This window comes from Stenella coeruleoalba (genome assembly GCF_951394435.1).
Source record: "Stenella coeruleoalba genome assembly, chromosome: 5".
Lineage (NCBI taxonomy): Eukaryota > Metazoa > Chordata > Mammalia > Artiodactyla > Delphinidae > Stenella > Stenella coeruleoalba.
The window spans coordinates 78,973,975-79,000,913 of NC_137150.1; the positions used below are offsets into that span (position 1 = coordinate 78,973,975).

The 26,939-nt window shown below is 36.1% G+C and overlaps 1 protein-coding gene across 4 annotated transcripts in view; it reads left to right on the forward strand.

Annotated features, from left to right (window-relative positions):
* GSK3B (glycogen synthase kinase 3 beta) overlaps positions 1–26,939 on the forward strand; it is a 201,696-nt gene that overhangs the window by 124,697 nt on the left and 50,060 nt on the right. For all 4 annotated transcript variants that reach the window (XM_079923165.1, XM_079923167.1, XM_079923164.1 and 1 more), the window contains exons 6-7: positions 3,501–3,607; positions 6,391–6,488. In XM_079923165.1, the coding sequence (XP_079779291.1) occupies positions 3,501–3,607; positions 6,391–6,488 (205 nt within the window). The remainder of the gene's footprint in view (positions 1–3,500; positions 3,608–6,390; positions 6,489–26,939) is intronic.

The following is a 26,939-nucleotide window of genomic DNA, read 5'->3' on the forward strand; positions in this document are numbered from 1 at the left end:
TTTTCTTCTCTTGTGTCTCCACTTAGAGAAGTTTCTTTAGCATTTGTTGTAAAGCTGGTTTGGTGGTGCTGAATTCTCTTAGCTTTTGCTTGTCTGAAAAGCTTTTGACTTTTCAATTGAATCCTGCCACTCCCTTCTGGCCTGCAGAGTTTCCGCTGAAAAATCAGCTGATAACATTATGGGGATTCCTTTGTATGTTATTTTTTGTTTTTCTCTTGCTGCTTTTAATATTTTTTTCTTTGAATTTAATTTTTGTTAGTTTGATTAATATGTGTCTTGGTGTGTTTTTCCTAGGGTTTATCCTGTATGGGACTCTCTGTACTTCCTGGACTTGGATGACTGTTTACTTTCCCATGTTAGGGAAGTTTTCAACTATAATCTATTCAAATATTTTCTCAGACCCTTTCTTTTTCTCTTCTTCTTCTGGGACCCCCATAATTCGAATGTTGGTGCATTTCGTGTTGTCCCAGAGGTCTTGAGATTGTCTTCAATCTTTTCATTCTTTTTTCTGCTCCTCAGCAATTATTTCCACCATTTTGTCTTCCAGCTCACTTATTCGTTTTTCTGCCTTAGTTATTCTGTTATTGATTCCTTCTAGTGTCTTTTTCATTTCAGTATTGTGTTGTTCATCTCTGTTTGTTTGTTCTTTAGTTCTTCTAGATCTTTGTTAACCATTTCTTGTATTTTCTCAGTCCATGCCTCCATTCTATTTCCAAGATTCTGGATCATCTTTACTACCATTACTCTGAATTCTTTTTCAGGTAGATTGCCTATTTCCTCTTCATTTATTTGGTCTTGTAGGTTTTTACCTTGCTCCTTCATTTGTGACATATTTTTTTGCCGTGTCTTTTTTTTTTTTTTTCCCTAATGAGTGGGATTGTATTTCTGACTTACTGGTTGTTTGACCTGAGACTTCCAACACTGGAGTTTGTAGGCTATTGGGTAGAGCTGGGTCTTGGTGCTGAGATGAGGAGCTCTGTGAGGTCTCATTCCAGTGAACATTCCCTGAGGTCTGAGGTTCTCTCTTAGTCCAGTGGTTCAGACTCGGAACTCCCACCGAAGGAATTTTGGCCCAACCATGGGTTCGTGAACCAAGGTCCGGCAAGTTGCCTGGGGCAGCAAAAAAAAAACAATAACAAAGTAAAAAATAAACAGATATGTTAGGAAGAATATAAAAATAAAAGTATAGATGAATCAACAGCCAGAAGGCACATCAGTACCATAATAGTAAAAGAGAGGAGGAGGGAAAAGAAAAAAGAAGAGAAAAGGGGTGGGCGGGGGGGAGGCCTTGGCTGTGGAGGGCGGGGCCTAAGCAAGGGTGAGGTTTGGGCAGTGGGCAGGGCTAATGCTCAGGACTGACAGGGCTGGAAAAGGCGCTGGGGGCTGTTGGGGGTGGGGCTTAGGCTCAAGGAACAGAAGGGACCCAGATTTGCCCCCCAGCCCTGGTCTCAGAGGGTGGGGGACCTCACAGGGGAGCCCAGCAATCTTCCTGGGCTCTAGTGGGTGGGGCAGTTGCCCTCTGCTCCTCTCCCTCTCTTCCCGGAGGGCCCCTCCCGCCTGCCTCTCCTGTTCTCCCCTAGGCCTCCTTCCTATGCCCCCAAGGACCCACGAGACCTGGAGGGGCCTTTGGAGGGCAGGGGATCGGTCTGGGAACTCAGCAGGCTGCCCAGGGCCCCAGTGGGTGGGGCAATCGCCCTCTGCTTCTCTCCTGTGCCTCCTGGATGGCTCCTCCCGCCTGCCACTCCTCATCTCCCCGGCCTCCCTCTTATGCCCCCAGGACCCACATGGCCTGGATGGGGCTGTGGAGGTGGGATACTGGCTTGAGAGCTCAGCAGGCTCCCCAGCCCAAGTGAGCCAGGCGATCACCCTCTGCTCCTCTCCTTCTCTTCCCAGAGAGTCCCTCCCTCGTGCCTCTCCTGATCTCCCTGACCTCAGGGGCACAGATCCTGTCTGACCTCCACTTCTCCTCCCCCCTCAGTCCCCCTACTTCCTACCGGTTTACTTTGGGGTTCCTACTATCTCCTTGGGCATTAGTGTCCCCCACCAGCGGCCGGCAGGCACACTAGTTGTGGGGAGAAGCTAACTGTGTCTTCCCACACCACCATCTTGACTCTGCCTAGTTCACTTTTAATAACTCTGATAATGAAGCTGCCTTTTATGTTTTTAACGGCTAGTTTGAGCAAGTAGAGTTTGGGATACACTTTGAAGGTAGCTCTATCAAGTGGCATTTCTAATATTACCTTCTTTATCACTGAATTTTCTGAGTAAATAATTGGAATCGTCTTGTTAATTTAGAAAATTCTTTATAAGGTAGAAAGGTTTTATCAGTTTTGCTGAAAAAGTGTCTTAATTTTCATGCAGCCTAAAAACAGGGATTAGTGTTTATTAATTTATGAAATGGCTGCTGTATGTCAAACCTTGGTGAGAATGTTAAAAAATAAACTGCCTCCCACCTTCAAAACTTGTGATGAAGGAAGACCAGGTTATGGTCAGACTTATCATTGACCAGAAATAAATGGAAGAACAGAAAGCCCAAACTGAAACCTTTGTGACTACTTTCATCTATCTCTACTCTGATTTTCCCGTACCTTTACCTAAAAATTTTTTTTTACCTTTTCTGTGACTTACTTTTTTACTGTTTTGATTTTGTTGTTTGTATTTATTTCCTGTATTTATCTTTGCTATTATTGTATGTCAAAATGGTTAGCTTCTGTAGCAGTTTATTTATTTTAGTGTGTCTTCAAGTTATCTTGAGAGGTACTTCGAAAGAAACTAATTTTAATATTTAAAATACATGCCACAAAGTATTTGGGAAGGAAAGTTGGATTAAGAGAATGTGTGATTTAACTTACGACAGTGGAATTAGAATTCATGGACTGTGAATTATCTCTGCCCTACAGGAAAGGGCCTATCTTTTTTTATTGGATAACGAATGCTTAGGCAGTTAATAAATTGACCAAATGGTGGAAAAACATAAAGTAGATTGGATCTGCAAGCTTTGGGATACTTACTCTGAGTCAGAAGTCAAATTTTAAGAGAGTGGCCAATTTCTTACCTTTTTAAAAAACATATTGGGTAAGCAGTATTCATTCTTATATTATAATCTATTACTGTGCTTTTTGGTGAGGGGAAGTACCGCTCATTTTTCTGCCCTTTCTTCTTTGTATTTTAAAGGTGGAATTCAGGGAACAAGAGCAGAAGAAATTCAACATTTATCATTTTGTGATTTTTTTAAAAATCTTTTTCCTCAGGTGACAGTTAACAAATGCATTCTTTAAAAGTTACTGTTCTTTTTTCAGAGTGATATGTTAAAATTATAAGTTTGTTTTGTCAGACATAGTTATGGTTCATATTTTCTTTTTCTTATATATTGCATGATTGGAATTATGGGAATCTTAGATAAACATTGTGTTGCGAATGCGAATGATAGCAGTTTACGATAGCAATGATACAGTTTAGATTTTCATTTAAAGAATTTCTGCTTTTGATTTTTTTATTAGTGCAAAGCAGCTGGTCCGAGGAGAACCCAATGTTTCGTATATCTGTTCTCGGTACTATAGGGCACCAGAGTTGATCTTTGGAGCCACTGATTATACCTCTAGTATAGGTAAGTAATGGACCCAAATATAATGGCTTGTAATTATTTATTGCATCTTGTTTTTAGTAATTTAGTATTACTAATCTGTTCTTAAATATAAATATGCCTTGAAATATATTTCTTCTTAAAGATTGATATGCAAAAATGTATAGAATTTAAGATATATTTATTATTCTACTTTTACGTTTCTTGTATTATAAGCTACTCCTTTGTGATTTCTTTAGGAGTACAGTTATTTTTAACTTAAAATTGTAAATAAATTCTAAGTATACCTTTTCTAACTTAAAAAAAAAATTCCCCTGAAATATTCCCTTCTGAGCTTGATCACCAGTTGGAGAATTTGCATCAATTAAGTTTATGATTAAAGTGGTAGGATGACCACTGTGCTGTCTCAGTTGGTTATTTAAGTCTGCTCAAAAGGAACGATCTGATTTTTTCATTAGTAGTTTGGACAAACCCACCAATTCTGTAGAATTTGTCACCAAAGATCTTTAATGATAGAAGGAATTGAATAGAGACAGTTTGCTTCATTCTTTATTGACCTCCTCTTCTACCTCATTTTAGCCCACTAGTAGTAGTGCACATACAGAGTATGATCAGTTGGACATGAATAGGAAGCTAAGAAAGGAGCAACCTTAGGGTGGCATGCAGGTGGAGGTCAACTTTATTTTATTGTTATATATTGCTTCTGAAGAGAATTCCTTGGTCCAAAAGCATACAAGTACAAAACAAACAAACAAAAAATAAATGCGGTTTGCCTCTTTTATTTATTTATTTTTTATTAATTTATTTTATTTTTGGCTGCATTGGGTCTTCATTGCTGCATGCGGGCTTTCTTTAGTTGGAGCGAGTAGGGGCTACTCTTCGTTGCAGTGCGTGTGCTTCTCATTGCGGTGGCTTCTCTTGTTGTGGAGCATGGACTTGGTGTGCGAGCTTCAGCAGTTGTGGCACGTGGGCTCAGTAGTTGTGGCTCGCGGGCTCTAGAGCGCAGTCTCAGTAGTTGTGGCACACGGGCTTAGTTGCTCTGTGGCATGTGGGATCTTCCTGGCCCAGGGTTCGAACCCATGTCCCCTGCATTGACAGGCAGTTTCTTAACCACTGCGCCTCCAGGGAAGTCCTGGTTTGCTTCTTTTAAAAAAGTCATGATCATATTATGTGACATATTAAGGCATGTTTAACATAAACCTTTAACCCTCTTAAGAGTATATTACTTCTGTAAATGTCCATGTGCCTAACAGTTCTTTGAGAATACTTCTCACAAAAAAGGCCAGTGTAATCTGTTTCCTCTACTAGGAAATCAATTTTCTGGATATTATGAGTACCTGCTTTCCAGTAACCTCCTTTGCATGACTAAAACCAGATTCTGATGTCCTAGGCGTAGGACTCACCATAGGCCACTGATTCAGCCTGGGACCTTTTGAACCCTAACAAGCCTAGATTTGGCTTTCCCTTTTAGATTTATGATACTTGCTTCTTAAGACTCTGGAAGATTTATAAATAAACAAGAATAAATATATTTAAAAGTGTTCTAATACAAATATATTTTGGAAATATTTTTAACAATGGTATTAAAAGTGAAAGAGTAGCTGGACAAAATCAACTTGAATTTCTTAAATGAATTTTCTGTCATTATTTTTCCAAGCCAGTAAAATGTAGTCATTGGAGCAGGGATTTCCAATTCCTCTTTTTTTTTTAATTTAATTTTTATTTTATATTGGAATATAGTTGACTTACAATGTTGTGTTAGTTTCCAGTTCCTCTTGTTAGTGCATCTTACCACATCAGACTGATTAAATTATTTGTTGTCCCCATGCCATTCACCATTCTTCTCCTTCCCTACTGGTAGATGGAAAACCCAGCAATGACTTATGTTCATCTCCCTAAAACACTTGTTTGGTGGTTCATACAAAACCCAGGAATCCAGAAACTGAAAATTAGCTTTTTCTTGCAGGAAGTCTTAGGTAGTGGGCTCTAAATAGAGTGCCCATATAATTTATCTTCTCATTTGGTAATACTTTTAAGAGAGAAAGGGGATGCTCTTCATAATTATCCCAGGACAGTCATCTAGACCAGGACTGTCGTGGGTAAGCCAGGATGTACGCTTTATTTTTTTATTTAGTAAATTTATTTATAAATTATTAAAATTTATTAATTAAATTATTTTTTTAAGTTTTCTCTCAAGATTGAGGTTTCTGTTTTGACTTAAAAGTGAATTATATTTTATAATTTGTAAAATAAAATGTATTCTTCTCTCTTTGCATTTTAAAATATTCATATATTTAAGCACATTTTTCCGTCAGTCATATTACAAGACAAAAGTTTAACCATTTAAAGTATTAAAATTTTTTCTCAGAAATTTTCATTGGCTTACAACCCTGTATATAGGAGATTAAACCCTTGCTTTCTGCTACTCTGTATAAGTACCTGCCAATGTGAAGAGATTGTATCACTTTGACTTATTTTTAAGTATAATAAGTAAATAATCATGTGCTATGTTTTCATTCTATAATCCCTGTCTTGGTTGTTGAAGACTTGAACATCTGCTATTTGATAATTAAATAGATATTACCCTTTATTAGAATATTCTTATTGTCCTGTTTCCTGTTTAGTAAGTTTAACACAATTTTTAAATGCATTAAGGATAGTTTGATGACTTTTTTCCCTCTGTTTTAGATTATACAGTCTTTTCCTTGTGATATTTCTCTGACCAAAGTAAAATTAGAAAATGTATACAGTTTAATGCAAATTAAGCTACAGAGTATTAATAAGCTTTTGTTTTCTTTTTTCTTCAGATGTATGGTCTGCAGGCTGTGTGTTGGCTGAGCTGTTGCTAGGACAACCAATATTTCCAGGGGACAGTGGTGTGGATCAATTGGTAGAAATAATCAAGGTGAGAAGATTGAATCAGAATTTTTGAACTGGAAGGAATCTTATTGCTGTTTTCTAAGAATCCATATCTCTCACACACTCATGAAAAACTGAGGAAATGGAGAACGTGATCTAAGATCACATAGCAAGTTCAGCTGTGGAAGAAGTATAAGAACCCAGCTTTTGCTTTCTAATTGAGTTATTCTGTTATGTGATACTAGAAAAGCTATTTTGGCTATCTGATGCAAGAAAGGGATATATCTGTTATTTAAAGTACTTAAAAGCAATAGATCACTAAAATGTATATAAACTGAATGAAAACCCAAGCTATGTCTATTTTTGCTCACCATGTGCTCTCTGCTCATAATACTCTGCTGAGCACATAGGAGATGCTTGTATTTAGTCAATATTTAAATATTTATAAAATGAAAAAGTGAGTATATATGACTAGATCACTTGATAGAAGCAGAATTTTTACTTATAATTCAAGTAAGTTTTTACTTATAAATTTACTTATAATTTTATTTATTAGGTCGGTCAACACCTTTATTAACAACATCAGATCCAAAGTATTATTATTTTGGAATTCATACTGTCTCTTAAGAACAGCAGCACTGACATTTTAAAGTTTTTAATACTTGAGATCTTAAATAAGTTCTCACCTCCCCCCCCTTTAGTAACATCTAGTGTCTCTGTATTTAGACCACTAGATTGGTTGATTCTAAGGTTATAGTTTGTCCAAAGCAACAACACCTACTGTCTATTAGGCTTTATTCTTGATTTTCCAAATGTTTCACAGAAGTGGAAAATTGAAAATCTCCTTAGAGGTTATGTAGTCCAGTTCTCCATCCCTTCTTAGTTACATTCCTGACAGATGATTTTTCAGTGTTTTCTTGAGTACTTCCAGCATCAGGTTGCTACTTTGGAATGCAGCCTGTTTTGTATCTGGACAGCTTGAATTTAGTTTTTATTGTGCTGAGCCTCAGAAGCTTATTTATTTATTTAAAAATTTTTTGTATTTTATATTGGAGTATAGTATAGTTGAAACTGACAATGTTGTGTTAGTTTCAAGTGTACAGCAACGTGATTCAGTTATACATATACATTATCTATTTTTCTAAATCTTTTCCCATTTAGGTTATTACAGAGTATTGAGCAGGGTTCCCTGTGCTATTCAGTACGTCCTTATTGGTTCTCAGTAGCTTTTTGTAGTTATACACAGGATGGTGATTAAGTTATTTGAAAATCCTTGTACTTAATTTATAAGAATATGTTACTTTTTTTTTTTTTTGCGGTATGCGGGCCTCTCACTGTTGTGGCCTCCCCCGTTGCGGAGCGCAGGCTCCAGACGCGCAGGCTCAGTGGCCATGGCTCATGGGCCCAGCCGCTCCGCGGCATGTGGGATCTTCCTGGACCGGGGCACGAACCCGTGTCCCCTGCATCAGCAGGTGGACTCTCAACTACTGCGCCACCAGGGAGGCCCAGAATATGTTACTTTTGATAAAATGATTTTGCTAGGTATCAGTGTGTACAAGTGTGGTTGAAAACACCCATGTGTAATCAAGAATCTTCCTTACTATCTATATAATTTCTTATGATTTGCACTTGAGATCACTGGTATTTTGCTGTCTTTTTGTAGTAACCATCTTTGTTTCAAATTGAAGCTTTAAACTTAGTTCAACAGATCTCCTTCCTTCCTGATTCCCATACTACACTCAGATCTAAGTTCAGATAGTTTGATTTCCTTGTTTCCTAAACGCCTATGTATTCTTCATTATTATTCAAATTAGTATTGTAATACAGGAGTTGGCAAACTTTCTATAAAGGGCTAGATAAAACATTTTAGGCTTCGTGGGCTAAAATGAAAGTTAGGGATGTCTGAGATATATTGGATTGGGCAAAAAGTTTGTTCAGTTACTGAACACATTGTTCAGTAAAGTTCTTCATGAAAATGAAAAATGTGTCTTTTATTAGTACTTAAAACCAGACGAACTTTTTGGCCAACTCAATATAACAAAATTTACACATATTTTTCATTGATGAAATTCAAGTCTACTAATTAGAGGAATGGATTTCTTTTGAGGGGGCTATAACATTTCTCTTAATTGGGGTTCAAAGTCAGTGTATTGTATCATCAAATTGATTGCAAATGTTTATCTGTAAAATCAATTCTTAGTTCCTGGGCCCTTCCTACATAAACAGAGATTGGGCCATAGTTTGCTGACCCTTAGTCAGTACAGCCATTCAGCATTTCTTCTATCCCCAGGCTTTCAGTTGTACTTGAGTTTACCATACTACAATTCTCCTGGCGTATTGACATCCTATTTGTCATATATGTTTAGCTTATTAGAACTGCATCATTTCTCTACTGATTATAGTTTAGAACTGTGTGATGGTTTATTCTTTGTCATTAATTTTAATGAATTCATACAGGACACAAACGAAATTGCTTAGGAAGCTAAACTGAATATCTGTGATAAATCCTATATCTCATATCTTATACACCTTTAAGTCCAGAACTTATTTCACCGCTTTTTGTCAGTCCTTGTAATTCAGTTTTCTACTAATATTGGTCTGTGCTTATTTAATTTCAGTAGAAACTGTCAATTTGTTATTGATGGTTTAAGACTTCATTTTTATATAGGGCTTATTTGTTGCAAGTTTGTCCATGATTAATTTGTTGTAGTAGACCATATCTAAAACAAAACACTCTTTTCATTTTTATGTTATCTTGTCATCTTGCATTTATAAATAGTCATCACCTACTGAAGTTCCAAGATCACTTTCTATAGATGTTTTGAAGATGATATAATGGAGTTAACATCCCAGAACAGTTTGGGATATCAAGCTTCTCAGTCCCTTTTACAGTTTTAAGCAATACTACCCAGGATAAATGATATATCAGTATTAGTTTACCACCCATTTGGTGACCTAAAGTTATACATTACACTAAGGTTAATTAATAGACATTGTGTTGGGGTGTGTGTGTATGTGTGTATAGTATAGCTCTAAATCTTATTGCATGGAGGTTAATAAACTTTGTAGAGATTTTGTGTGTTTAAGTTAGCTCTAAGTCTTGTTGATCCTGTCTGTGTACTTTACATGTTGAATATCTGTGATGTTTCATTGAAATAAGAACTCTTAACTAATTCTGATATAACTGTTCCAGTTTTCCTGATCTAAGTTGTATGTAAGAAAAGAGTTGTATAGGTTAGCTTTCAAAGTTAAATGTATTAAGACATTTTATATTTTAAGCAAATATTGTCATTTCTGCTAATCAGGACTTCAAGAATAGATTTGAGTTTTCCGTGAAAAGTGGTCTCACAGTTGCCCAACTCAAGTCTCAGTTTTTTTGAGATGTTAGGCATGCACCCTCAGTCCTTTTGGTAACTAGGGAATCTATGTTACTGTTCCTTTCTGCTCTTTCCATTTTCTCTCTTGAAGGCCTCATGGGTATTCCTCTGGAGTAACTGGAGGTAGCTGATGCAGCCCCCCCACACCCCTGCCCCCGGTACGATAGGTACTCTTCTCTCTGATTTTGAGTTTATGCAAAAAGTGAACAATCGTACAGCAAACTTCATAAATTATAAATGGTAGAATTACCTAATTATTTTATAAACTTTCTGAGCAGGGACTTTCTTTTATTGTTGTGTTTTAATATCCAAGGACACCAGAATAGTTTTCAGTAAGTGTTTAAATTGAATTAATCTACTAGATCATTGTTCATTCATGAATTTGGAATTACCTGGGAATTAATAAGAAAAGTTAGTGTGATTGTTGTTGTATATGTTGTTTACTAAATTTTATTGGCTTGGACGTCCATGCCAATAATTTACAGAATGAGTAACACAGAGTATTATTTAAACTGAGCTAACTTAGCTTAACCTTAACCTCCCTACTTACCCTCAAATAAGGCTTTTGAAAAATATTTAGAATAAAATTAAAATACATCTTCAGAGTAAGTTAAAAGTGTAAGGCAGAATGGAATAGAAAGTCATGAGAAATCATTTTTAAGCATGAAAAACACTTAGCTTTCTGAAGTTGATTTCATACATAGGATTATCAGATCAGAATCTCATTATGCCGGTTAATCTCTGAGTATCAAAAAGTGCTTGGATTTTCAAAGCATTTGTAAACAGAGAGATTCTGTTTGGGGCTTCTCAGATAATAAGATTTTTTTTCTTAAATTCTTCCTTAACAGTACTAGTTAAAATACCCTTAAGGAATATTTGATGTGGTTTCAGATACCTGGATAAAGATAAAACATTTTGGGATAACATCTGTCAGGAATTTCACAAACCATAGGTTCAGTGATATAGCATTGTCCTTTGACACCTCTGCCATAAGTCATAGCAGTGGGGTTAAAGAATCTTTTGAAGACTTGGAAAAGGTAGTAGTTTTTAATATGATTACTTTTTTATAATTATATATGCTATAATTTTATATGCTTAATGCAGAAAATATACCCAGACACAAATGCAAAGAAAAGAACAAAAGTAATCACTTTCTGTTCTGGTACATCATGAAAAATAACTTCTGTGAATATTTTTATACACTTTTCTCTGCATATGTATGTTAAAACATAAGTGCCATCTGTTTTGTAGACTTTTTTTTACTAAATAATTAAATGTATTTCTCATGTGAAGAAGTGTATGTTGACTAAGTGATTTTTTTAATGACTGCATAGATTCTATTGTAGGTTCTATTCTGAATTACATAATTGATTCTGAAAAGAATAATATAAAGTGGTAAACTATTGCTTTTGAAGAGAAATTCCATATTTAGCTTCTCAAAGGTTTGATCATTAACTTCCTTATATAAATGACAGATGTCCCCAAAATTCCCCAGATGGATTGAAGTTGAAGCAGTCTAGGAAATTCTGGACCTGGGAATGCTGTAGGTTTTACTAATAGTTTCTTTTCCCCCTCCAAATTTTAAAATGTAAATTTCAAGTAAGGAAAGGCAAGCTTCAGTCCAGAGTTGAATTTTTGGATTAAAATATCACAGAACTTAATATTTGAAAGAAACCAACCATTTTGTAGAATTTCAAGTTTTAAATGTAATAATGTTCCTAGAGATATACTTTGATTTATTCCGTAAACATTTACTTGTGCTTTGTAATAATATGACCCTTTCTTTCTAATGGAAGAGTTTTAAAGGCAGAAGTAGAGTCCACCTCTAGATGATAGAATTTCTCTATAGCTTTCATAACTGTAGTAACTAGCCTTTTAAATTTGGATATATCTCTTTTAGAAAAACATGACATTAAACATGTAGATCGTTTTTTCTTTAATTTTTTATTTTTATAGTTGATTTACAACATTGTGTTAGTTTCTGGTGTACGGCAAAGTGATTCAGGTATACATATATATGCATATCCTTTCATGTTCTTTTCCATTATAGTTTATTACAGGATATTGAATATAGTTCCCTGTGCTATACAGTAGGACCTTATTTATCTATTTTATATATAGTAGTTCATATCTGCTAATCCCAGACTCCTAATTTCTCTCTCCCCCATTGGTAACCTTACCTCTTTGGTAACCATAAGTTTGTTTTCTGTGTCTGTGAGTCTGTTTCTGTTCGTAAATAAGTTCATTTCTGTCATATTTTAGATTTCACATATAAGTGATATCATACGGTATTTGTCTTTCTCTTTTTGACTTACTTCACTTAGTATGATGATCTCTAGGTCCATCCATGTTGCTGCAAATGGCACTGTTTCATTCCTTTTATGGCTGAGTAGTATTCTGTTTTTTACGTGTGTATATACGTACACCATATCTTCCACATCTTTTTTATCAATTTATCTGTTGATTCCATGTCTTGGCGGTTGTAAATAGCCAGGGTTGCTTCCATGTCTTGGCTGTTGTAAATAGTCCTGATATGAACATTGGGGTGCAAAAAATACTTAAATAATTTGTTATAAGGCAATTAAAATTACATAATTTCCCTTTTAAAACAACTTTACTAAGCTATTGTTTAATTTTCTCTTAGCAATAATTCAATTTAGATATTTGTGTAGATGGCTCTTACACAGGTAAGAGCTAGTAAAATCTTATCTCTAGCAGAAACTTCAGAAATTTGAAAGTAAAAAACAGATCCAAATAATCTTTTGATTATGTTATTATAGCCAAGTAAGTGGACTTCATTTCTTGTGACGCCTAATCAGTAGAAAAAGATTTAGCAGTGGAGAGTGGGATTAAGGAGAGAGAGGGAAAAAAGAGGATTTTCACTTTTTACTGTTCTGTGATGTTGTTTTTTTTTTTAAACAATCAGCTCTTTGAAATCCCAGAAACTATGAAAAAAATAGATGTTTTCAGTTGTTTTGTGCCAGAATCTTTTGTTAGGAAACAAATAAAAACAGTTACATAGAGTTAAGAGAGCTGCATTTTATTACAAATGTCTGTCTAAATCATTGTTTTCCTGGTCTTCCAGTTTGACTGATGGCTCTTTGCAGTATAATTTATAGACAAATAGATCAGTGATTATCTGGCCCCTCAGAAGTCTACATTTTCGAATATTGGTAAAATACTGCTAATTATAAAAGCTACCACTCAGTGAGAACTTCCTCTGAACCAGGCACTGGGCTAAGCACTTTACATATATTACCACATTTAATCCTTACCTTAATCCTAGAAGGATGATAATGACAAAGATGAGTACCACTACTGTATCTGGGAGGGGTTGGGTGGTAGGAAAATCCTGTCTGATTCATCTTTAGCTAAATTGATGTCCTCTATTCATGGTATTTTGTAGCTCTGGGGAAAACAATATGATACTTAATGTCAACTTGTTGTCTAGAACCCATTAATTTAGTATATTTTTTAATATATTTATTTATTTTTGGCTGCACTGAGTCTTCGTTGCTGCACGCGGGCTTTCTCTAGTTGCGGCGAGCGGGGGCTACTCTTCGTTGAGGTGTGCAGGCTTCTTATTGCGGTGACTTCTCTTGCTGCGGAGCATGGGCTCTAGGCGTGCGGGCTTCAGTAGTTGTGGCACGCGGGCTCAGTAGTTGTGGCTCACGGGCTCTAGAGCGCAGGCTCAGTAGTTGTGGCACACGGGTTTAGTTGCCCCGCGGCATGTGGGGTCTTCCCGGACCAGGGCTCGAACCCGTGTCCCTTGCATTGTCAGGCGGATTCTTAACCACTGCACCACCAGGGAAGTCCCTGCATTTAGTTTTTTTTAAGTATGACCACAAAATAAAGGAAACAGCCCCTAAATCTTATTGTGATGAATATACGAACTCAGTTTGTGATGTCTTTGGACTAGATTTAGTTGTGCTTCATCTAAAGCAATCAAGGTTGTAATAGTGGATTCCTTGCTTTCAAGTACAGCTCAGTGTCATTTTCATCATCTTTGTTTAGCAAATAGTTTAGCTTTCAGTTATCTCCATATTATGAGTTGTTTAGCACCTGTGTGTGCACTCTCTCCTGGCTTAAAATTTTCACCATTAAACAGTCTTTCAGACAGAGGTCTCAGATATTAACTAAATCAGAATTTAATAAGTATAAAATACTTTTTTTCCTAAGTTTTTTGACGGATCCCTGACGTATCTTTGCTAACATGCATTTGGAGCTTAATCATATGTAACCTGGTGATATTTCTTGTGCTGTCATATCATAGAGCTCTTGTGTTGTTAACAGACTGCAGGGACAGCATATTAAACTTAGTTCTCTCTCCTTTTTCCACTCTGCGGAACAAGTAAGCACACCCCATTACACATTGTGGTACACAGTTTTACTTGTAATGTGTCAATATAATATGCAATACATAAAAAAAATTTTATTGCTTTTTTCATTCTTGTATTATTTGTTTAAATGTTTCTATGGTTATTACTGACTAGAGCAGCAACTTTTAGTAGCTTTTGGATCATGGACCTCTTTGAAAATCTGTTCATAGCAATGGACTCTCCCCCAGAAAAATGCAGTCATGCCAGAGTTTTGCATATGATATCAGGTGAACTTTGGACTTTCTGAAGCTCATCCAGAATCCCTAGCTTAAATATCCCTATACTAGTACAAGGAACTATGGTTACAATTTATAGTAACCACTTGCAGTATAAATATTATGTACATAATGTCAACATTTTAAAAATAAGTGAATGAGGGCTTCCCTGGTGGCACACTGGTTGAGAGTCCACCTGCCGATGCAGGGGACACGGGTTCGTGCCCCGATCCAGGAAGATCCCACATGCCGCGGAGCGGCTGGGCCCGTGAGCCATGGCCGCTGAGCCTGCGTGTCCGGAGCCTGTGCTCCACAACGGGAGAGGCCACAACAGTGAGGGGCCCATGTACCGCAAAAAAAACAAATAAATAAAAAATAAAATAAAATAAAAGTAAAAATAAGTGAATGAGTAAATGAGTATTAGAATAATCATTTTAATGTAAAACTCCTCAACTACATCTTTACATTAATATGTTGTACATAGACCAGAAGAAACATCAAGTTTTAAGTAACTACTATGAAATTTTACTGACTACAGTAATACTAATACTTGGTTAAATCTCTGTGCGCTTATATGTAAGTGTGCCCAGGCACAGAGAAGTCGTTTTCTGGCAATGTGGTCTAGTTTAGCTTTTGACTTGAGAATAATGACATCCATTTGAAATCTTTAATTTCCCCAAAACAAGCAGTATAAAATGATTTACTAAGTTGCCAGGATATGTTTTATTTATGCAAAGAAACTTTTTTCACACAGACCTAAGTTTCATGACATTGTGACCTCAAAACTGTTGTACTTGATAATTACATTTTACAACCCGACTCAGAAGACCATGCACAGAATTACTCTTTGTGGGACATAATACACTTCATGTGTCAACTGCAGATTCTTCCGCATGGTTGCATTTTGAGTTCTTTGGTGTGTTTGCTTAATTTCAGGGTCCAATATAAAGAAACACTGGAATCTTGTAGAGGGGCATTTATTTTGTTAAAAGCATACTGATTGATATTTCATATTTATAAAACATAATTTTTATATTATTGATACATATATAATAGAAGGAAAACATGAAGAAAATCTTGGCATGTGGTGCTATGAAGAACGATAGTGTTAATGATTCTCAAAAGAAGCAAGAGCTGGGTGATGTGTGTATAAAATGTTTACGTGTCTCAAAGCGGAGGAGTGTGATTTTTAAAAGTTTGGGAAATACAGTGAGGTTTTTTGGTTTTTTTTTTTTAACCAAAGAGATTCTAATCCCACCCCTAGCCCCTTTTCTCTTTTGTACTCCTACCTTGAGCATACCACTATGGCTGAGATTCACCTAGGAAAAGAAAGGCCTTTGACTCCTGTGAATATGTATTAACCAAGAATGACTTTTTTACTTTATGTTGAATAATTTGAATAATCAAAACAGTAATCACCTTTTTCGGGGGGAAGGAGGGTACTTGTTGCCAAATATAAAATTTTATTCAGGAAGAAAAAATGAGAGTCAAAACAATCTTTAAAAAAAAGAGTAAAGTCATACTTCCCATTTTTGAAACTTACTATACAGTTGCAGCAATCAAGACAGTGCATATACAATGGAATATTATTCAGCCACAAGAAAGAAGGAAATTCTGCCATATGTGACAACATGGATGGACCTTAGGGCATTGTGCTAAATGAAATAAGCCAGAGAGAGAAAGACAACTACTGCATGGTATTCCATGTATGTAGAATCTAAAAAGAAAAGAAAAGAGTCAAGTCATAGAAACAGAGAGTAGAAAAGTGGTTACCAGGGACTTAGGGAGGTGGAGGAAATGAGGAGAGGTTGGTAAAAGAGGACAGACTTTATAAGATGAATAAGGTCTGAGGATCTGATGTAAAACATGGTGGCTATAGTTGATAACACTATTAAATGTTCTCACCAAAAGAAGGAAGGAGGGAAGGAAGGGAAGAAAGTGTGAGGTGATGAATATGTTAATGAACTAGATGGTGGAAATCCTTTATATGTATATAAAATCACAACTGTGTACATTTTGTATGTCTTACAATTTTGTCAGTTAAACCTCAAGAAAGGGTTGGGGGAAGTATAGTACTGACATGAGTGTAGGCATGCAGATCAATGGAGTAGAATTGAGAGTCTAGAAATAAACCTTTACATTTATGGTCCGTTGACCTTTGACAAGGGCAGTTCAACAGGGAAACAATAGTCTTTTTAACAAATGATATTGGGCAACTGGCTATCCATATGCAAAAGAATGAAGTTGGACACCTACCTCTTACACCGTATACAAAAATTAACTCAGAATGGATAGACCTAAACATAAGAGCCAAGACTATAAAACTCTTAGAAAGAAACATGGGTGTAAATCTTTGTGACTTTCAATTAGGCAGTGACTTTTTAGATATGGCACAAAAAGCACAAGTGACAGTAGAAAAAACAGATACATTGAACTTCATCAAAATTTTAAAAATTGTGTTTCAAAGGACACCATCCAGAAAATTAAAAGACAGCACACAGAATGGGAGAAAATTTTTGCAAATCATATATATGATAAAGGACTTGTATCCAGAATAAGGAACTCTTACAGCTCAATGATAAAAAGACAGCCCAATAGAAAAATGGACAAAGGATCCAAATAACATTTCTCGAAAGAAGACGTACAAATGACCAGTAAGCACACATACACAAAAAAGATGCTCAACATTGTTAGTCATTAGAGAAATGCAAATCAATACCATAATGAATACTACATCACATTCATCAGGATGGCTAAAATAAAGACAGACAATAACTAGTATTGGTAAGGATGTGGAGAAATTGAAATCTTCATACATTGCTGGAGGGATTGTAAAATGGTGTGAACAAAAAATGGTTTGGCACTTCCTCAAAATACTAAACATAGAGTTACCATATGACCCGGCAATTCCATTCATAGGAATGAATCGAAAATATTTATCCACATAAAAACTTGCACATAAATGTTCATAGCAACATTATTTATAGCCAAAAAGTAGAAATGTTTCAAACATCCATCAGTTGATGAATGGATAAAGAAAATGTCAGACACAAAAGAGCACATGTTAATGTGATTCCATTTATGTGAAATGTCCAGAATAAGCAGATCTGTAGAGACAGAAAGTAGATTAGTGGTTGCCAGGAATTGGGGAGAGTGGAAATGGGAGTGACTGCTCATGGGTGCAGGGTTTCATTTTGGGGTGATGAACATGTTCTAAAATTAGATAGCAGTTGTTAAAGGGGTGAATTTCATAATAGATGAAGTATATCTGAAAGATTTTTGTTCTGAAGACAAGAGTGATGGCATCTGCCTACAGAACTTTTGATCAGGTCGTGTTGCTGTTTCCACCATATTTTAAGAAAGGCAATAAACTCTGACCATAGTTTTGCAAAGGACTCAGATCAAGTTAAGTGACAGATGGCACAGGATTAAATGGAGTACAGCATGGACACATAAAGGGACCCTCCTGTACTAGTTTATCCCCTCTAGGCTGAGAAAATACTTCAGCCAAATTGTTTAGTTGTGTTCAAATAACATGACAACTTGATGCTCTTTTCTTCACAGATGTTCCTAATGGGATTTTAAGATTTGTATTGCTGCACTTTTTTGCCAGGGAAGGGGTGGGTGGTGGTTCCTTGCCTTTTGGAAATCAGTGGAGAACCCTGAGAAGGAAACATTGCATACACCACCAAAAAAAAAAATTCTTATACCAAAATTTCACTCATATATTGTAAGAAAGAGGTAGATAGAAACTGGATAAAATCTGTGTGTGTTGAGAGTTAAGTATTTTGGCTACCTACAGAGGACATAGCATTTTATATCAATCCTGTGGAAGTGAAAATGTGTAGAAATGATTCCAGTGTCAATAGAGTACTAATATTTTGAAATAGAATAGCTCAGTGACATCTTTTCTAGTTTTCTAATTAGAGAAATTTGTTACATTTATGATGTAGGCAGCCAACTTGACAGTTATGCAATTTGAATAAACATTTCTTTTATGCAGAAAGGAAATAAAGATGTTTAATTATTCAGCCATGTCACACATAATCTCTTTTGCTTCTGTGTTACACAGTTTTTATCTGCTTATTTAAAAAGCTTTGATTGAATTCACTATGTATAGCCTGGGTCATGTATCCTTTTAGTCTTTCAGGGTACATACCACTAAATCAACAACATGTTGATTTAGTGAACTCTCTGGGCTAGAACATCGAGGGTCTTTGCCCTCAAGGAGTTCAGAGACTCATTGAGGGGAGGAAGGGAACAAATGAGGGCAATAAAGTAAGGCAGGTATGATCCCAGAAGTCTGAGCAGAGTACAAAGGCAGGAGCATTCTATTTGGAGGTAAATCCTATCTGGAAAGACTTCATATAAGAGGTAACTCTTGAGCTGACTCTTGAAACATGGAAAGATATTCACCATTTAGTGAAAGGACGAGAATGGAGGACATACGTGCCAATTTGGACCAGGATGCTTAGTGAAGTCAGGTCTATTGTGTGTTGCTTTATGGTTTGAGCCTAAGGTTCTGAATGGTGGGGATAGAATATGAGTTTACCAGGAGAGAGAAGGCTGGAGCTGTGGGCAGTGGCCAGAACACATTAGTATGTAAGCAACTGGAAGCCACTGTAGGATTTTAAGCAGAGGAGTAACAGATTTCTAATAGAATTTCTTTTATTTCACGTTTGCTTTAAAGGCTGCACATACAGCTCTATTGCTAAAGTTTGGCGACCTCTGGTGTTGAGCCATTAAAACGCAAAGCTGTGAAAGAAATGTATTTCAGAGCTCTTGTCAGATGATTCTTGGCTGTGTTTTATTTCTTTGAAGACATAAATCGTAATTCCTGACTTGATATTTATTGGTGTTAGCTAAATTTGCAACTAAATGTATGAAAAAAATGTTAAAACAAGCATGATGGGACTGGGTACAAATGAAATGATTGATTTAATCATAAGGGATGAACAGCATCCCCAAAGGGTTGTGACAGGCTAATCTCTGGTACTTTGAGTCTTTCCACCACCTACTCCACATGATGTTCTAGGACAATGGACTTAAAAAATGCTCTTTTGCAATAAAGGGAAAGATCTTATAACTCAGAGTACACACTTTCCAATGGTGTGATAATTTTGAACGTCCGCCCCTTTTATTGTGTGAGAGATATACTTACAGAAAAGTGCATAAAACATTACGTGTAGTTTCGTTTCCTTTAAGTTGTGGGGGACTCAGTTTTTAGGAAATCCAGGAATAATAATTATTTTTTAAGTGTACCCTTAGTCTAAAAGTTCTGGAAAAAAATTACTTTTCCACCTCTTAATATTTGGGGGAATCCTAAGACTTGTTTTGTGTCTGAAGTGATGAAGTCCACATCAAACATGCTTTTTCTTAATCTATAAAATGAAAAAGTTTAAGTATATGATTTCAGAGTTTCCAAATATAAATCAGCTGAAATAAATCAGGTGGAAATACACCCTGAACCTAATAGAAACAACATAAAACTTAAAGATATACTCAGAAGTAGAAATGGGATAGTTGATGTATTTAAATGTTTTATATTTGTGGTATTGATTGCAGATGGTGATGCATTCAGAATCTTGCTCTTCATAATCTGTCACTTGTTTACCTTTTAGCCTTTAATGTTGCCATCCATCCATTTTCTAATCCTTATTTTCTGTTAGCACTCAACTGTTAACAGTTATCCAGATCATGCTGTTCTCCACTTGGTACCTAGAGCGCATAGAGTGTGCATCTGACTCGCTTGCTTCCTAGACTCCTTAAGTAAAATTAGCTCTTGCCTCTCCTTTCAGGATCCTTTCCTGAATCTTTTCCTTACTTCAGTGCATTGTTAGCACTTTCACCTTACACGTTATCTGTGCTTATTTTGTTGTACTGATCTTGGCTATTTGAACTTGATTTATAATGTACAAGTCTCTCTGCCCTAGAGCTCCTTGAGCATAGGAACTTTGTTGAGTGAGTGACTTAAGGAGGCTGAAAAAAATTTTTAAATGCCTCTCAATTATGTCTAACCTTTGCATTCTTACATTCCTTTGCATCTTAACTCATACCTTTGCTTTCTTAAAGACTAAACATACTGTATATAAAATAATTCTGATTTTAGGGTTTGACAGACTCTGATAACTTTTAATGCTAGCCTTAAGATAGCAACAGAAGAAGGATAAACATGGTTGTATTTAGGGTAGTAACGTCATCACAAATTACATAATGGTCTGTTTTTTACTTTTTAAATTAATTTCATAGAGATGTTAATTTACATACAATAAAACGTAGCAACTTTAAGTGTACAGTTTAACGAGTTTTGACAAACATATAACCACTATCCTGGTCAAGGTTTAGAACATTTACATCACCCCAAAAAATGGGGTGACCAAATGTCCCAATTTGCCCAGGACTGAGGGATTTGTCAAGATAGTCCCAGGTAAACTGGGACAGTTGATCACCCTGTTTGTATACCTTTGCAGTCTCCCATCTTCTATTTCAGGTTACCATAGGTCTGCTTTGTGTCACTGATGATTAGTTTTTCCTATTCCAGAATTTCATATGAATGGAATCATATAGTATATGTATATTTTTATATCTGGCTTCTTTAGCTCAACATCATGTTTTTGAGACTCATCCATCTTTTTATTTGTATTACCTATTTATTCTGTTTTATGCTTAGTTGTATTCTATGCATATACCACAGTTTGTTTATCCATTCACTTGTGGATGGGCATTTGACTTGTTTCTTTGTTTTGGCTATTATGAGTAAAGTTTCTGTGTTTGTTTATAAATATTTCTGCAGACATGTGTTTATATTTCTCTTCAATAAAGAGCTAGGACTGAAATTGCTGTTCATATGATAAGTGTATGTAAACTTTGTAAGAAATCATCAAACTGTTTTCCAAAGCAGTTTCACTATTTTTCACTCCCACCAGCAGTGTATGAGAGTTCCAGCGGTTTACATTCTTACCAACATATGGTATTCATAATAATTTTAAGTTTAGTCTTAAAATTGCTTTTATCATTAGGAAATGTCCCTCTTTGTTTTTGTTTCATTTCCTTGTCCTGAAGTCTACAGTTTTCTGATATTAATGTAATAAGCACTCCATCCTTCTTATGATTAGTGTTTGCATGGTATATCTTTTTGCACTCCATCCTTCTTATGATTAGTGTTTGCATGGTATATCTTTTTGCATCCTTTTACTTTTAATATATGTGTCTTTATATTTAAAGTTCATTTCTTACAGACAGTATATACTTAGGTCTTCTTTTTTAAATTGTCTGATAATTTCTGCCTTTAATTGGAGTGTTTAGACCATTTACATTCAATGCAATTATTAATATGCTTGGGTTTAAGTATTCCACCTTGATATTTGTTTTCTTTTTGTTGTTCCTTCTCTCTCTCTTCTTTTTTACTGCTACCTTGTGGCTTATAATGAGTGTTGTTTATTTTCCTTATTGACTTTTTAAGCTATATCACCATGTTGCATTTTTTTAGAGTTTGTTCTAAGATTGAAAATAGGCATCCTACTCTGTCACAGACTACAAATAATAATTTACCACTTTGCATATAAAGTAAGAACCTTACAACAAAGTATTTCCATTTTCCCTTCCTGTCCTTCGTGCTCTTGTTGTCAGACATTTTTTACTCCTACAATACTTTATTATTTTGCTTTAAACAGTTTTCTTCTAAAGCAATTTAAAAGCAAAGGGGAAATGTCATACCTATAGCCCATATTTACCAGTTTTGGTGGTCTTTATTCCTTTGTATAGAGAGGAATGTCCATTTGGAATCCTTTTCTGTCATCCTGAAGTATTTTCTTTTAGTGAAAATCTCCTGGTGACAAACTGTCTTAGCTTTTGTTTGCCTAATAATGTCTTTTGAAGGATATTTTCACTGGGTATAGAATTTCTTGGTTTCCAGTTTCTTTTTTCTTTTTTTAGAAAGATCTCTATTTTCTTCTGGCTTGCATTGTTTCTGCTAAGTCAGCTGTCATTCTTATTGTTGGCCGTATAAAATGTGTCCCTTTGTTTTGGGAAAGATTTTCCCTTTATCAGTGGCTTTTATTAGTTGATTGTGACTTGTTATGTTATTTTCTTTATTTAAACTGCCTAGGTTTCACTGAGATTTTCATCAAATTTGGAAAAATGTTGGCCACTATTTCTTCAAATAGTTTTTCTACATCTTTCCCCCCATTACCCTACTCAGACTCCAAACACACGTACATGTGTTTTTCTAGCCATTTTACCTCCATGCTTCAGCTTTGGTAGTTTCTATTTTTTGTTTTTCTTTTGTTTTTTAAAGTTCTCTGATTGTCTTCTGTGGTGTTAGACCTCCAGGGAAGTTTTCATTTCACGTGTCATACTTTTCAACTGTACAATTACTGTGTGTTTGTTTTTAATCCTCCATGTGTCTCCTCATTATAATAGCTGTCTTATAGTCCTTATTTGTCAATTGTGTCATCTCTGTCATTTTTGGATCTGTACCTGTTGACCAGTTTTTCCCCCCCCTCTTCTTTTTGGATCATATTTACCTTTTTCTTTAAAGAGTATTTTGTCTTTTTTTTTGTTGTTTGTTTGTTTGTTTGTTTTTGCGTTACGCGGGCCTCTCACCGTTGTGGCCTCTCCCATTGCAGAGCACAGGCTCCGGACGCGCAGGCTCAGTGGCCATGGCTCACGGGCCCAGCCACTCTGCGGCATGTGGGATTTTCCTGGACCGGGGCACGAACCCGTGTCCCCTGCATCGGCAGGCAGACTCTCAACCACTGCACCACCAGGGAAGCCCAAAAAACTAAACTTTTTTAGAGTTAGTTTTCTAGTTATTTACTCTAGATAGCAATTCTAGTATCAGTTACTTAATAATGACTAGAAGGAGAAGTCCATGATAATTTTTTTTTTAAATAATGCAAGCCTTTGCATGACATTCCAAATTTATTGAACTATACTGATGCCAGGTTATGCAGAATTGTACTATGTTATATAAGGCTTTTAGTTTACATTAGACCACCTTAAGGTAGTTATGGCTCCCTGCTAGGTGTGCACAATATTTATACCCAAAGCAATTCCATAACAATGGTTTCTGTAACTTAGGCCTTGAGATTAAAAATTCTGAGCAATAGAATCACTTATAATCCATGGGACTTGCCCATCATTTAACATTCCAATCTAAATTCTACATGTGTGAAACAATCACTTACATACAAGGTACTAAACTTATATGTTTGGTATTGCAGATATGCTTAAGCATGAGTAAGCATGGGATTTATAGTGAAAATCTACAGCTAAAGGAGCCTGAAAGTGACTTATCAAGATTGCTCAATTATTAAAAGAATTTTTACAAAACTTTATAAAATAAGTTTGAGATTTGTTACACTTTTTGATCTTGTTTAGCCAAATAGATGCCTGTATTTATTCATATTATTCTTCTGTTGCCTAAGATCTATAATCCATAAACAGTTCAAGATATTCCTTTTATTAAATTGATATAGTTAGATTTTACCATGATATAGGTAGATTTTATTTAAATCATGTTTTTTTTTAAGTTGTCAAGAAAAGTCCAACTTTTTTGTTTAACTTTTAACTATAGCCTTGTGATCTTATAAAATCTAAATATATTCCACATGACTCCAAAGAATTCAGGTTTTATATTATAGTATAACCAATGGAGTTTAAGAAAGTGATTTTTTAAAATTATTATTACTTTTAAAATAAATTTATTTATTTAATTTTGGCTGTGTTGGGTCTTTGTTGCTGCACGTGGGCTTTCTCTAGTTACGGCGAGCAGGGGCTACTCTTTGTTGCGATGGGAGTGCTTTTCATCGTGGTGGCTTCTCTTGTTGTGGAGCACGGGCTCTAGGCACGCGGACTTCAGTAGTTGTGGCCTGTGGGCTCTAGAGCACAGGCTCAGTAGTTGTGACGCTTGGGCTTAGTTGCTCCACGGCACGTGGGATCTTCCCGGACCAGGGATCCAACCCATGTCCCCTGCATTGGCAGGCGGATTCTTAACCACTGTGCCACAGGGAAGTCCCTTTAAATTATTTTTCAGAAACCTTTTCTTGTTCCTGCCCTTAATATTAGGTAGACCATTTTAGGGAGTCAACTACACGTGCATTGAATCCCATATTTACTATTGGCAGACTGTAACTCTGAGAAGTCTGTTTACCTCAGTGAACCGTAGGTTTCTCTTAAGTGTGAAATGGGGTAATAGAGTATCTGTAAAGTTTAAACGAGAAAAGAAAATTAATATACCTAGCACAGAGCTCTTAATACTGGTTACTCGGTAAACATTTCTTCTTTTTGTTCTCCCACTTCCCTCACTGATGTACCTTTTATTTTTTTTTTTTTTTTTTTTTTTTTTTTTTTTTTGCGGTACGCGGGCCTCTCACCGCTGTGGCCTCTCCCGTTGCGGAGCACAGGCTCCGGACGCGCAGGCTCAGCGGTCATGGCTCACAGGCGCAGCCGCTCCGCGGCATGTGGGATCTTCCCGGACCGGGGCACGAACCCGCGTCCCCTACATTGGCAGGCGGACTCTCAACCACTGCGCCACCAGGGAAGCCCCACTGATGTACCTTTTAAAAGGAGAACTTATGTATGCTGTCTTTACTTGCTCATTTCAGATTATAGTCTGCTTGCTCTTCTCACGACTAACCTCACCAAGGTCAGAAAGGAAGTCTTCATGGCCAGCATCAGTGAACACCTTTTGGGCTTTGTTTTACCTGGGCTCGTTTTGTCAGATACCCACCTCTCAGTCCTTTAAATAAATGTTCACTTTCCTTGTCCTCCATGGTATCATCGTCTGTAGGACCTGTTCCAATCTCTTAGGCTTCTGTCTCAACCTTTTTAAATTTCCCTTTTTCCATATATTTGTGTCTTTTGAGTCCCCATCTTTAGCACTCTTCTTCTTCAACCTGCTTTGCCTCTTACTCTCACAACCACCTAGCGTCTGTGCATCAGGTACTACCAAAGCTGTTTTTCCATCCTCAAGCTCACTTCTAAATGATATACTTATATCCACCACTTGGTGGAGAACTCCTCCAGGTTCTTCTTGAATATCTTAAATACTGTTTTCTCCTCCAGCTCTATTCCTTCATGCTTAATAGCATCAAAATTTTTCACAACTACCAACATTAAAAGCTGAAATAGTTTGTCCTCCAACCAAGTCAATAAACAGAATCTTTCATACCATCTCCTAAAATTGGTTTGCCACTGATGAGATTTAAATATTTTTTTTTAAGATTTGTCTTTCTTATGTTTGTTTGTTTGTTTAATATTTATTTATTTATTTGGCTGCGCCAGGTCTTATTTGCGGCACACAGGATCTTTAGTTGCGGCATGAGGGATCTAGTTCCCTGACCAGGGATTGAACCCTGCATTGGGAATATGGAGTCTTAACCACTGGACCACCAGGGAAGTCCCAAGATTTAAATTATGTTCTAGCTCTGCTTCTGATTAGTTCTGACCTCTGAAAAGTTGTTCTTTCTGGGCTTCAGTTTTTCTCATCTCTAAAAATGTTTAGACTAGATTAGAGGTCAGCAACTAGGGCCCAGGGACCAAATTAAGTCTGCTGCCTATTTATTTATGGCTGCTTTGTGCTACAGTAGTAGAGCTGACTAGTGACAGAGGCTGTATGGCCCACAAAGCCTAAGGTATTTACTCTCTGGCCCTTTAAAAAAAGTTTGCTAATCCCTGGACTAGTGGATCTCCCATCTACTTTTCATCTCTGTTAGCCAGCCTGGGGAGAATATGCTTTCAAGATTTAAAAGTGAGAAGAAAAAGAATAGAAAAATTATTATAGTAGTTGAATATTTGGCAAGAGAAATTAAACGTAGAACAGACTGTGACATTGGAATTTCGCTTTCCCCATCTAATGGCCTTAGTGATTCAAGGTCATGTGGCAGTAACAAAGGAGTAAGGAGATCTCTGTTGCCACTTTGTGGTAACATGCTAGTTCATTTGCTTAATTGCTTTTAAATAATTGATAGTGAATATGTCAATGATTGCATTTACTAGTTAGTAATTAAGTTTCTTAAAAGTCACAAATATCCACATTTTGAAGGTAAAGAACACAGTTAAACTGACCACTAATCAAAAGTGTAATTAAGAATCTTTTTTATATCATAACTATTCATCAAAGCAGGTTATTTCCCATTGTGATAAAAGATTTTTTCCCACATCCATGCACCTGGTGCATATCGAAGGAGAATTCTAGGTATGTAAAAAATGCTTAGATGAAAATGCCAGAAATATTGAACCTTAGTTAATTATATGTATGCTGACATGTACTGGTGTCTGCAACTGACTTTCAAATGTATCAAAAAATAAGGTGGATCGATATATGGATTGAGGGGTGGAAATGTGATGAAACAAATATAGTAAAATATTAATCATAGAATCGAGATGGTATAGACGAGGGCATTTTCACTGTTTAAGAAAAGGTGCAACTTTCTCATGTTTGAAATTTTTCATGTATAAAATTTTGGATAAATGTTTAGATCTAAGTGGCTGTGAGACACTAATCCCTGGACTAGTGGATTTA